Raw genomic sequence first — 13,316 nt, 5'->3', positions numbered from 1 at the left:
ATCTTGTTTGAGCATTACGCCAAGACAACATCTCAGATAAGCTAATACGGACAAGTTCCTTAAGCTTAAGTAAGGTTGTTAATAATATTAATTTTCTAGTAATTGTCAGCACAAATATGGCTGTTTATGAATTCTTCCTGCTTGTTTGTAATCTTTAAACAGAAATTAGGTCAACAACAGTTATGTGCAGAAGACACCTGCAATGCAACAATACTGCGATTTATCAACACATGGAACTTGCAGAAGCTTAGAGTATGGTTGCTTGAAAAAAACAGAATACTGTTGACCTGCATCTTCCCTGCTGCATCTCATGTCAAACTTAATTTATGTTGATGATGTTAATAGAGACTCATCCATCAACAAGTTTTGGGTGGGAAGATGTGAGGCTGTCATTATTTAGCTGACCTAACTCTCTCGCATGGACTTATACTGCCATCATCATTATTAGGTAAGCGAAGTGACAACTTTTCCTACCCAAAAACAAAATGGTCAACAGTTGTACATATATACACCGCATAAATAGACAAGAAACAATATCATCGCGTCCAACCTTTAAACTGGGATCAACTTTCGCTGCTGTTAGGTTTTCTTGTACTTGACAACTGATTCCACGACTAAGTAAAAGTGTCATCAATACAAGTTTGATGCCTGACCATTTAGGTAACGAGAAGTGAGATTTTGATAAAGAGCGAGTAATGGCAGACCACCAAAGAATACACCCATTGGTGACCGACGTGGAAGCACCACCACCTACACGGCATCCAGCGCCTCAAGCCTCATTCGTAAGATCAGAAAAAGGAGATCCAGGGCAACATCAAGTTCCATTAGGGCATGCTGTTGCAGCAATGCCGCCTGCTCTGAAACCCCCAAAAAGGAGAAATTGTTGGTGCAAATGCCTGTGTTGGACACTCAGCCTCCTCATCGTCCTGCTGATCATTGTTGGAGCCACTGCAGGCATTCTTTACCTTGTATTTCAACCCAAGCTTCCCAAATACTCAGTTGACAATCTCAGAATATCAGATTTGACTCTGAACTTCGACTTGAGCCTTTACGCAAGGTTCAATGTGAGGATCACTGCTGAAAACCCGAATAAAAAGATTGGAATCTACTATGAGAAAGGGAGCCATTTGAGTGTGTGGTACAAAAATACAAATCTCTGTCAAGGATCAATCCCCAGATTCTACCAAGGGCACCAGAATAGGACAGTGTTGAACGTGGCCTTGACAGGCCAAAATCAATATGGGAGGACTCTGATGGAAGCATTGCAGGAGCAGCAACAGACTGGAAGGATTCCGCTGGATCTCAAGATAGATGTGCCCGTGAGCATTAAACTTGGGAAGCTCAAGCTGAAGAAGGTGAGGGTAGTAGGCACCTGCATGCTGATTGTCGATAGCTTATCTACCGATAGTTTAATCAACATTAAAGCCAGTACCTGTAATTTTGGGGTGAAGCTCTGAGGGCTTTATTGTTCATCCTGATCTGATTCTTTTGTTAAACTTCAGCTGCATCCTCCTTTTCAATTTTCGTTTTCCCCGTCTACCCATATGTGGGGAATACATCTTGTTCTTCAATATGACAAAAAAACAGCAGTTTTTACCATGTCCATTTGTAAAACATGTACTCCGACAAGTTTCACTTTCTTCCTGGCTTTGCCATCAGGAAAAAGATTTACCAATACAAGCTCCCAAAAAGACTTGTACAAGCTGGCCGACTTTTTTGGTGTTCGGTGAGCATGCAGATTCTACAGTAAGATGAGCATAGCATATGCCTGCCTGAATCGTCTCGTCCCTTATGATGGTCTAAGCCATCTTGGCACTACTGATAGTAGAATACTCTGCTAATTTCAAATAAGAAATCAATAGGATGTTTAGAAGGAATGTTGTGCTACAATGTTAACATACAAAGTAGGAAGATAACATGACATCATCGCACAGATAACTAAAAATGAGAATATTGAAGACAAGCCTAAATACAGTACGATCCCTTTGCAACCCCAATATAGCTACACAGCTTGAAGAACCTAAAGGTGTTTTTGGATGCTTACAGGTAGAAAGATAAGGCATCTACCCATGCTCATGATTAAGTCAGTAAAGATGATAAAAAGATGATGGTGAATTGGCGATCCTCATCCTCTTCAACTAGATACACCATCTAACAAACAGGATAGCATATATTACATCAAAATCCAACTTACCTACAGAACCACATCTCCAAAATGTAAGCGGAATCACAGTCAAAAAAGCTAGAAGCACAATGATACCCTGAGGATAATAAATATAGCATCATCTGACAATAATTTAATTTCGTGCATGCATTTCAAGAACTGGAGAGATGGAAAACGCTCTCTTCCAACGGGTATAAAAGCCCACAAGTACACACTAGTCACCAATTAGTGCCCGAGGTCTGTGCTCTATTACAGACAGAGACATTCCTGTCTGTGAAACAGCCCGGACAAAAGCCATATTTGCCGTTATAGTTGGAGCACACCAATAATCACCAGTGCCAAAAACCACTTTGTTCTTCAACGCCAGCTTTCGGGTTGTTGGAAGGCTCATCAGTCGCGTTGATGGGCAATCAGGCACTACCCTGGGACAGTTATTTCACTAGTCAATGACAAATAGAGATGGACAAAGCAGTAAGAACAAGGAAATAGATAGAATCATAAATAATGGTTATCAGCCTTTTGATTTCCTATTATACTTCTTCTAGAACCGTAGAAGATCCCTTCATTATGAAGCCACAAGCTCTTCAATTTGCAAAATCCTTTTTCATTTTTGCACTAACGGGATAAGGTTGGATTATATTGTCTGCTTGACGAGTTGAACCAATAGGTCAAATTAATAATATGTATGAAACTAAGAATCAAAGAACTCACTTCAGAAACTTCAGAAAGTATTCAGCTCTAAGTTTCTCATTAGGTCCTCCACACATTGCGACAAGCTCCTGATATTCTGAACGAACACTTTCACATATAATTCCTCGTTTTCCTGATATGACACTCAACAATTCACTATGGATTGGGTTCTGATTTTCAGAGTCGACCTGGCATAAGATGATCAAGCATCCATGAAGGTACAGTTTAGAAGATTCTACACAAGCCAAGATCCAGCTAAATTCACCTACTTAGAGATCTTTACTTTGTTAGAATACATAAAAATTTAATTGATATTTTCAACATGAAATTTCTTGAAAACAGCAACGGCAAGAAATTAAAAAGAGATCACCAGGCCCATGATCTGGTCATTACTGAAACTAATAACTGGGTATTAGGGAAAGCCAATCCTAATATTAGAAGTAGTTACTCTAGCTAATCCAAATATTAAAAGTAGTTACTATAGCTAATTCTAATATTAAATTCAGTTACTACTGCTGCACCTCACAGTTACTATATCACAGCATGGCAACAAAAATAAACCAGCATATTCAGTTGATCTCTCCTTTTTGAGTTATAATGCATTCATTTCTTGAGCTAATGTGTAGCATAAAGTCTTTCATGCTAACATTCAATGTTAAACAGAAGGAAGAGATTCATGATGGAACAGTCCAAGACAAAATTAGATGCATGTATAATCCTGCATCCTGGAGTTTGCTATTGTTGATGAATGATAAACACTGCATAATGCATATAACAGATTTCCGTAAAAGGCTTTTAGATCAGCTCTCAGTATATTGCTTTTCCCTAAGGAGACAGCAGCATAAATGATACCCTGAAAAAATATATGCGAATCTCAACACTATGACTAACATATAGTTAGCCACTGAATCACTGATAATTACCTGGGCAATCACAAAGTAGTAGTTGCCCTTAAACCGACCTCTTAATTCACTCTCTGGCGTAGCCAAAAGTTTTGCTGTCCTGCCATTACTAATTCCTGAGACAACCGCAACCATAGCCGTTGTATCAAAATTAACCAACTTGGCTTCAACATCTCTCCACGACTGCTTCAGAAATCCAACATCAAGCTCTACATTATCCAAAGAGCAGCACCAGCACTTCATTCCAGAAACAAGAGACTGTAAGGATGTTCCTAGATGGAAATCAGAGTATGCATCGCACTTCTTGCAGGATATATGGCCATCCATCCTTGCAGGCTGAGGAATATTTTTCTGCATCGCACAAACATCTTGGTCAACCTCTATTTGGATTACACACGCATCAGGAAACAACCTACCAAGCACCACATTAGTCCAGTTGTCCTCTAATTCCAACTCTTCATAGCAAAAAGGCTCCAATTTCAAGTCCACAGCTCCATATTCGCATCTAACCTTCTGATAAACATTATCATCAAGACCATTGGAAAAGAAAAGCACAACAGACGAGGGCTTGAGCGTTACAGGGGAGTCACGGGCAGCATGAATAACTTGCTGAATTTTTTTCTTTAAGCCCTTATTTTTATCAGCAACACCGACATCCCAGGAAATGTATCTGGGGTTTCTATCAGAGACAATAAACCAAACAGGACTCCCATTCAGAGAACAAACTATATCGACGTAAATGCTATGCAAAGGGGACAAAGTAATGGGCTTGCAAACCCGTGATACTCCAGTTATGCACTGTTGCTGAAGGACGTGCACCACAGCCTCCAGGTATCCGATATTGGAACTGCCATACAAAACTTGCGAGGATTTAGCACGTAACCGGTGGAAATTTTCTCAAATCGGTGGTAACGGTGCAAGAAGGGGAATAAGAAGGAACCTGAGAGGAGGAGAGGGATGAAAAGTGGCGGAGAGGCGCTGGAGAAAGGTGAGCTCGGAGTGGATTAGTCGGAAGAGGGTGGTCTTCGGGGAGGAAGAAAGCTTAGATTTGCTTAAGCGATGAAGTCGATCAGTGAGGGCAACACACCTCCTCTTGGCATCTTCGACGGCTGAGGCGCTTTCTCTATCTTCCATCTTCTCCGATGAGAGACAGTAGAGATATTTGGGGTGGGGTTGAGTATAAATGGGGAGGGAGAAAGGGGGGGAGGAGGAGGGTCCTTCTCATTCTTCTAAGAAATATATAGTATGTAATGTAAGTGGTGCAAGAAAAGAAGTGAAAATGGAAATGGTACCGTCAATGTCTTGATGCTCATTGCTGCTATACCTATACAACTCCATTTCTTGGTAGTGTGATTTCACTTCATCCGCCTTCCTATCCTTATCCTATCCTAACGTAACCTACTACTTTTCTCCATTGTTTTTGGTCTCTCTACACAAACCAGCTATCGACGACGACTATGATTATGATCTCGTCTTTGAGTCGGCTCTTGACTTGATTTCTCTTGATGCATGCATAAATATAGCTTCAACTCATTTTTCTTTTTGTTCTTGGAGAAAATAATAAGCCTATCCTAGTGCAATCTTTTAAATTGCCCATGGCTTTTAGCCTTTTATAAATCTCCCCCTATCAAACAATTCATTGTCAACTTCCCTTTATCATCAGCTGGAAATGTTACAAATTATTTTGTTACTGTAGCAAAAGAAAAGCATTCCCTTCTTTGCTTCCACACCCAACATTATACAACACAGTTAATTTTACAAGCCTCTCTACAACTTCTTCACTCAACCAGAAGATCGCAAGATGAAGGAATGGTGTCACCACCTTTTTCCAGACACCGCAACCCAATTTTTTTTTTTTAACAACCAATCAAGCACTCATTGCAATGTGTTGGATTTGAAGAGTTGGGAATGCCGAAGCAGCTCGTGGGTGCTGCTATCCTCTACTCTTATTGGAGCTGAGTTGACCCTTCTTCGTAGCTTCTTCATTCCAAGAGACATCCACAAGAGGAAGCTGATATTCATCAGGTTTGAGGGCCAACGCGAAATCTGGCAGTGTTGGTGCCGTCTCCATAATTCTACACGCACAATTAGTGATTCAGCCAAGTGAGTGAAGATTTGTAAATGACATAGATGAACAACAGCCTCAACATATTCAGGAGCTTCAAGAATGAAGCCTAGACTGTTACTTCTATCCCCAATTATTTATCCATCCATTGGTATGTCATCTAAATGACCTACACTGTCTCTACACCAATTTCACAACCAGAACAGACTAAAATGCAAATAAATCTCAAATTCAACTACAGATTTCCAAATCTAATGATTAAGATATTTCCCATCCATCAAATAACTAAAACCAAACCACCGTCACCTGTGCAACCAAATCAGATGACCAGATATGATTAAGACTTACTTTTCATGAGAGTATAGGTCCCTGTTGATTCGCACTTTGCTAGAAGTATCCTTGGGAATCTTTTCAGACAGATACTTCATGGTTCCCCAAAGTGGAGGATTCCTGCATTATACATAGAAACTTTTATGTATCTTATCCCTTGATTCTGGTCTCTCTGGACATAAAAAATCCAGCATCCTCAAGTTTAATGGTGACTAGGAGCTTAATATGTAGCATATGTGTAAATAACCCTGAAAAATTGAGAAATAATAGAACAGGTTAAGGCATTACCTTGACACAGGAATAGATGCATGAAAAGCTTCACATGCCTTCTTACTCTCTTTGAGATACTCATCTGCTGCCTGCAGAGCAGCAACAGCCATTCCATGAGACTTCTCAGTATTCCCCTCGTCAAGAATTAGGCCATGATAGTAATATGCTGCAGCCTAGGCAAACATCAACAGCTTACATCAGTGAGAGATCAAAGATTCCGAAAAGGAATGCTGAAGAAGATTGCACAATAGGAGTATAGGAAACCAGACAGGGGTTACTGCAGGCTCCCCAAACATCCTCATTGCAAATGTTTCACTTATAGCAAATCTTTCAACACAATCACTTTCACGAATTCGTAAGGCAACAGAGACGTCAAGTGAGATGGTCAACCTAGGGTTCCTGGTTAGGAACCTTTAACCAAGATACAAGTTGACAGTTCACCGTATATATTCCTAGCTTCAAAGCCCTAATAACCTACTTGAGAACAGCTTAAAGCTGTTGCCACATAAAGAGCCTGATCAAGATTGCATGGAATATTGGACTGCTATAGTAAATCAATTCCCGACTACAAGTTCATAGAAAACACTTAGTAATCACATAGCTTAAAAATGGTAGAAGGAAACAGTCACGTTATAATATTGATGGGGTTTTATTAGTTGGAATAGAAGAAGGCTCTAGAGTGTTATTTTGAATGATCACAGAATATTACTTTAAGCAGGCAATGGTCAACTGGTGAGACATATTGCAAAATAATTTACTCTATACTAGCTCCACTACAGAAAGGTACGATAATGTGATGTGTGTTTGCATTATTGGTACATGAAAACTTGAGCAGTTGAAACAACTGCTATATATGACTTCTATTTTCTATATTTAAAGGACCAAAGACCAAAGCTTAGGCCAGACTAAGTGCTACTCCCAACTCTATCTATCATACTGCATTAGGATTTGCATCATAATCAGAACCTCTGATTAAGAAACCCTTTTTAAGCATGTGTGGGGAATGGGGATCAAAATATCAACAACTACCGCCAGCATCAAGGTCCATATTAAAGTCCTTCAATCTAATTTCCACTAGATAGTCTGATTATTAAAAGTTGAATCTTTGTCAATCGAAAAGAAACAGACAAATTGTTGTGTGAAAAGATAGCAAAACAATACCTTAGCTTCAATGTATTTCCACTTCACGAATAGCCTATGCTTTTCACCCCAACCATTTGCTAGTGGAACGTTCATGATGTTGTCTTGGGCCTGCAGGGATAAACACAGACCACTCATGCTCAAGTTCACTTCAGGCACAGACGCGCAATCCCATAAGTGAAAAATAATTCATGTATATTATCAAATAAATTAATTCCAAAAACCCAAACCATTTGATTAGGTTTTCGGTCAACCCTAGAGGACAAGGAGAATAGAGACCAACAATACCTGCTGCCAGTATTTTACCATCTCACAAGCAAGTCTTCTTTTCACAGCTAGTGTAGCCTTAGTACTGTCAATAGCAAGTCCCAGCTGAATATCAACACCCTATTCAAGAGCAAAATGTCAAGACCAGAGAAACATAAACTAATATAGCTTAAAAGAGCAATAAGCAGTTTTAATACTATTCCAAGTACAACATCCAAAAATCAACGCAACATGCAGTAACTCGCAGAGAAAATGTCCTTAGCTAGACTAGAAGCCACCTCGAACTATGCATAGCACCCATATTCCAAGTGTCATATTGCTTGTTCTTCCGTGGCATTGTACATCCTCAGATAGTCCCAACCAACTACTGTAGGATGAGACTCCACCAATCACAGCATGATTCTAACTTCATACCATTGGAAAGTCAACACCGAGTTATTGATGAATCTAGAGCAGAAGTTAATGGAGAATCGAATTCATCTTGAAGCTCTGACATATGAGGTCCATCTTTGGCTTCTTACACTTTTGTGATTTGAAGTAGACAAGAAAAGACATAACATGAGAGGCATTTCACTATTTTATCTTAGGAAATATGATTTAGCCAAAGCTTATTGCAAGGATGCAGTAGAAAAGCTAAGCAGTAGGAACTAAGCAAAAGAGACATATTTCTGTTGGAACTTAGTTTCCACATCCAACAGCTAAGAACTAGTCAATAACTAAGGAAGAGTCCTTGGTATCTACTTAATCTCCAAATCCTTTTCGTAGGGATGATGAGCTCTGAGGTATGAGAATATTCTCTATCACCAATAGTTACAGTAGTCTTTCCTACAACGAGATAAGTCCAAGCCTGGTGATTGCAGTAAAGGTCCCTATACCAAGTAGACCTCTTTCCATATGTTTGAAAAACTCATTGTTGAGGGTTTTGCTAACTTTATCCCTAGACTTCCTACCGAAAAGGACTTGTGGCTCTCTCTGCAGCTAAGTGAAGATACGCTTCACACTCTTTTTTCCAACCATTAGCAATAGTGAGGATTGAGATCTGTCCTTATCTTAAGTATAAATTAGTCCATGAGAAAAGTTTGTGCAGCGCCCATCTTCAAATTTACTATTTTATTATCATTTAATTCTTCGGCACAGAGCCGAATTAAGATGTTTTAATCATCTTAATTGCGATTTCACAAACTCAACTTTTGCCATTGTCTAAATCATGCAGCTTCACAAACAAGCAATCAACAAACCCACTCCGACTAACCATAAAACCAATCTGAGATGAGTCTGAAAGATGTACATAAATATGCTAGATCAGTTTAAAGCAGTGGCCACATAGCTGTGAATGAGATAGCTACTTGATGAAGCAATACCTGTCCTAGTGCCTGCAGGCAAAGTGCTCTTAGGACTCCTTCAGCAAGGTCCACTGGAAGATTTCTCCTAAAGTAGATAAATGGTCCAAAAGTGAGTGAATCTGTAGCTCTGGGAGACAAAACAGAATGATAACCAGATGCCCATAACTAGATACCTGAGTTCAATGGGCAGCTGCGGAAGAACATGTCGGACAGCACAATCAAGATAACCTGCTGCCTTTAAGAAAACATCAACAGAAGATCGTCGGTTCTCTGTTGAAAAAGGGACAAATCACAACAGAGTGAGAAATATTTGAGCAAACAATTGCAAATTCTACGATTGTTCATAAGATCACTATAAAAAAAACTGAATTTGTTTTCTTTGGTAATTTATTCATTTCGCTGTTGAATGATTATCATGTAAAAGTTTAAATTGCATAAAGGACACTTATTTAATACTCAATATCTATGAAACCAAATACATGAAACTCTTTTCCATATATAGGCCGTGGTGAGATTCGAACTCAAAATTTTGTCTGGCTTAAGTCTATTACCATGTTGAATGATTATCTCATCTACAACCTCGAACATTAGAGATGACACCTATTTAATATAAATATCCCCAACATCCTTATGCTATTAACTTCAGCCAGGGGCAAAATCCCTATGACAAGTTCCAGTTTTGTTTCTGGCCCATCAAATGAAGGTTAGTAATGGAAACAAACTGGTTCCCGAAATAAAGCCTTCTTTTTTTTTTTTGAGAGTCCGCAATAAAGCCTTCTATTCATACTCATAGCCATAAAAAAACAAATGGATAAGACAGACCTGTGTCATTTGTGGGGTTGTCCAGATCAATAGGTTACTACTGTATTGTATTAATTATGCCTCCCATCTTAATGACATTAAGCTGTATCTATCTGGCCAGTCCACAATTAACAAAGATCTCCAAGGTCCAAAGATGTTGGTTTGAACTTTGCCCATCATATTGATCTTAATGTTATTTCTATCTCCTAAAAGCATTTGTGTAATGAATTATGGACCTTTATGCTGCATTACATATCATGTCAGCACCAAAACAAGGTAGACAGAGGAGGCTGCACTTCCATATCTACAACACGTTACAACCATTCCAGCTGGAACAGCGTAAACTGGTTATAGATTGTTAGGTAGTATTATTGGGCCCCAAACAGATAAACCTGTTGAAGTGTGAATATCTTCCCCTTCTGTATTTTACAACCGAATAAACTTTAAGAAAATTGTCCAATCTAAGTCAAGAAAATCATAATATCCACAATTCAGAGATAACAACAAGCAAAAATTGAGAATGAACACGTCAAAAAACTTTGTGAATTATGCCAATATAAAAATGTTTCACATCACTTAACCTAAGAGGTGCACATCACTGCATGCACTTCCTGAGATGTTTAAAAAGTATCAAACTTGTCTAATTCTCTATAAGCAATTGCATTGAGGATCACATATTATTGAAATAAATTAACTGCTGAACTTCTCTACATGAGAAACCCACCTTCTGATACCTTTGGCTGATAACCATCAAGTGATGTTCTTGGAAGCAGTAATAAATTAGCTTGTGATAATGATAGTGTTGCCATCAAGTGCAAAACAGATAATACTTCATACCAAGCACTATACATTGCTGTTTCCTGTAGACATAGATAAGAATGATGGGATGAACACTTCTCTAAATTCAAGGTAAGAAGTAAACAATGGTATGCTTGAGAAGGTCAGGTCGTAATTTGACCTCTGCTTCATCCTCTTGATTGACCCAAACAAACTGTATTTTGTGTTGCAAAGGACTCCCTGCACAAGGCAAAGGAGTGACTCTAGCAATATGATCATCACACCAAGTTTTGACAAGTGCACTAACATTGAACATGCTTACCATCTTTAACCAATCCCAAAAGAACTGGCAAATAATCTTCTAGAGCCTGTAGAAGATCACCCAGCGTTGAACCCCCTGCACAAATGAGCTGGTGCAACATCAATATCAGACAGTACCAGAGACAATAAGACATTAGGCATCTATGGACTATGGTACTAACCATGTTGGGTAGCAGATTTGCGTCTGGTTCTTGTAATTGTTGGAGCTTCTTGCGCAGCCATAACAACTATCCTGGTTCTAAGAGCAGAAAGACGTTCAACTAAGCTTTTAGCCAGGTGATCTCCCAGCGACTGAGAGAAATCAACCGACTTAGGGATCCGTAAACCTGGAACAAAAACAGAGACATCTCCGATGTTTGCTGGCCTCCTCCTGTTTCCACCAGTGTCCTTTGGAGTCGATACAAGGCATCCCATTCCTAAAATTACCTTAATCTGCCAACAAAACCAATCAAGTACAATTGTGACTCAGATGTCTGACCACAATAAACATGAGAATAATCAAAGGAGAAGAAAAAATAGTTTTATTGATGTACATAAATACACATTCAGGTACAGATTCCTGTATTATACCAAGTAGGTTGGGTGAATACAAAAGACAATCACAAGAAAATACGAAAACTTGCCCAAGTCAATGGTAAGATGATGAACTCAATAAATGAAGACAACCAACAAAGCAGTTGGTACTCACGGACACCACCCAGCTAATGTGAAATTGTATGACTAAGAGAGGTAAATGTTCTCACCCGCTTCTCAATGATCAGAAGAAAATTAGCTGGCTCACTTCCTCTAGTACTTTCTGCAAGAAAAAAAATAATAATAATGATAAGAAATGAACTTCTGAATACAAATAAAAATTTAAAAAAAGAATCAAATAATAGAAGTGCAGACAATGAAGAAAACTGAGAGCATCAATGTCACAAGAAAGTCATGACAAATGCCAACTCCCTCGTGCTAAGTGCTAACTTTTGTAGTGGAAGTTACCCTTAGAAGCTCTTGTCATTAATTTAAGGTTACTATTTAGGTTAAACTCTTACGCAAAACGATTCCTACTTTCCGTTATTTATCTCACGAGAGAAGCATTCAAGTAGCATTATGAGTAAAGCATGACCATAAACCAGAATTCAGCAAGCAAACAATACAAGCAAACCTATAACTTTTTGGTCTTCACAACAATAAAACCAAAACCAAAAGGGAAACAGAAAAAAGCAAAAAAAACCCACTTCATTATTGGTAATTAAAAGCAAAAGAACGAGCCAAGTAAGACAAACAACAGCTGAATCAACATTACCATACCTGAAGCAAAAGAGAGCTGAAATTTTCCATCATAAACAAAAACAAAATAAAACAAAAAGATGTCTGGATGTTTCTAGGTTTGGAATTGATTCTGTTGTGCTGTGGGGTTTTCAGATATCAAGAAAGTAAAGCCAAGTCAATCCGAACTGGAATTGGAATTGAAATTGGAAATTGAAATTGAAATGAATTGCGGTGGCTCGTATGTCAAGATGAAGCAGTATAGAATTTAAAAAAACGGAGAGAATAGAGAGAGATAGAAAGAGAAGGACAAGGAAAGTAGATATATATATATATAGAAAGAGAAAAAGAGAGTTTGAGAGAGAGAGAGAGAGTTGCAAGTTTGATGAAGGTCAAAGGTTGAGTGGAATTGTTGATGAGCAGTGGTGGCAGAGCAAGTAAAGATTAGAGGATAACAGAATTATAATTTGGCTTAGAAACAAATATCATACATACATATATTGTTTGGCTGCCTCTGCTTCATATTTACAGCGGCAGCGGCAGCCGCAGCCCTCACTCTCACTCTTTCACCAACTCTTCTCAATATCCATGGAATAATAATCTCAACTCTCAACAACCCCTTTTTTGCTGTAATATCAATTTCTTCTTACCCTTTTCACCAATTCCATCTCAAAATGTTGTTAACTTTTTACCTTTTTATATTTTGTGGTTCTTGAACAAACACAAAAAAGTATGCCAAGATTCTGCTATCATGGGGCATTTTATTTTACTTTTCAAACCCCATAGTGGGCTATATTTCAGTATTTCGAAAATTTATTTGTTTACCCATATTCTATTGAAAAAGGCTCAATTTTGCAGTTTAGGTATGTTATCATGTCATCTTGACTTTTTCAAAAATAAAAATAATATCATACTATAAGTTTAAATACATATATAATAAATTAAATCCAAACAAAATTTTTATTTTTCACATCTATAAACCTGGATTTGGAAAA

The 13,316-nt window shown here is 38.4% G+C and overlaps 3 protein-coding genes across 7 annotated transcripts; 1 reads left to right on the top strand and 2 right to left on the bottom strand.

Annotated features, from left to right (window-relative positions):
* Positions 1–237: 237 nt before the first annotated feature.
* LOC105157370 (uncharacterized) lies at positions 238–5,042 on the bottom strand. 3 transcript variants are annotated; one of them, XR_016064485.1, is made up of 5 exons: positions 4,697–5,042; positions 3,778–4,603; positions 2,876–3,042; positions 2,195–2,586; positions 238–1,834 (listed from the first exon to the last, which is right to left on the bottom strand). XR_016064485.1 is itself a non-coding variant. In XM_088878326.1 (5 exons), the coding sequence occupies exons 1-5, from the start codon at positions 4,888–4,890 to the stop codon at positions 2,379–2,381; spliced, it is 969 nt and encodes a 322-aa protein (XP_088734452.1). In that variant the 5' UTR covers positions 4,891–5,042; the 3' UTR covers positions 238–2,378. The 3 variants fall into 3 exon arrangements, 2 of the variants coding, with proteins under 2 accessions (XP_088734452.1, XP_011072083.2); XM_088878326.1 differs by having other exon boundaries at positions 238–2,586; positions 3,778–4,107; positions 4,534–4,603; XM_011073781.3 differs by having other exon boundaries at positions 238–2,586.
* On the top strand, positions 696–1,599 carry LOC105157372 (Late embryogenesis abundant (LEA) hydroxyproline-rich glycoprotein family). Its single transcript, XM_011073783.3, has one exon. It carries the CDS (start codon positions 696–698, stop codon positions 1,455–1,457), a length of 762 nt encoding a protein of 253 aa, XP_011072085.2. The 3' UTR covers positions 1,458–1,599.
* A 349-nt stretch (positions 5,043–5,391) lies between the features above and the next one.
* LOC105157371 (Endosomal targeting BRO1-like domain-containing protein) lies at positions 5,392–12,916 on the bottom strand. Of its 3 annotated transcripts, none has more exons than XM_088878327.1 (13): positions 12,817–12,916; positions 11,814–11,866; positions 11,232–11,502; positions 11,072–11,146; positions 10,931–10,989; positions 10,697–10,832; positions 9,345–9,441; positions 9,190–9,256; positions 7,850–7,948; positions 7,583–7,672; positions 6,440–6,594; positions 6,170–6,271; positions 5,392–5,831 (listed from the first exon to the last, which is right to left on the bottom strand). In XM_088878327.1, the coding sequence occupies exons 3-13, from the start codon at positions 11,482–11,484 to the stop codon at positions 5,690–5,692; spliced, it is 1,275 nt and encodes a 424-aa protein (XP_088734453.1). In that variant the 5' UTR covers positions 11,485–11,502; positions 11,814–11,866; positions 12,817–12,916; the 3' UTR covers positions 5,392–5,689. The 3 variants fall into 3 exon arrangements, with proteins under 3 accessions (XP_088734453.1, XP_011072084.3, XP_088734454.1); XM_011073782.3 differs by lacking the exon at positions 12,817–12,916 and adding an exon at positions 12,364–12,772; XM_088878328.1 differs by lacking the exons at positions 5,392–5,831; positions 6,170–6,271; positions 12,817–12,916 and adding an exon at positions 12,364–12,775 and having other exon boundaries at positions 6,436–6,594.
* Positions 12,917–13,316: the final 400 nt, after the last annotated feature.

Source organism: Sesamum indicum, linkage group LG3, assembly GCF_026168435.1.
Source record: "Sesamum indicum cultivar Baizhima isolate 11 linkage group LG3, ASM2616843v1, whole genome shotgun sequence".
Classification (NCBI taxonomy): Eukaryota; Viridiplantae; Streptophyta; class Magnoliopsida; order Lamiales; family Pedaliaceae; genus Sesamum; species Sesamum indicum.
Note: the sequence above shows the minus strand (reverse complement) of the source record. Positions and strands in the feature narration are given on the sequence as shown.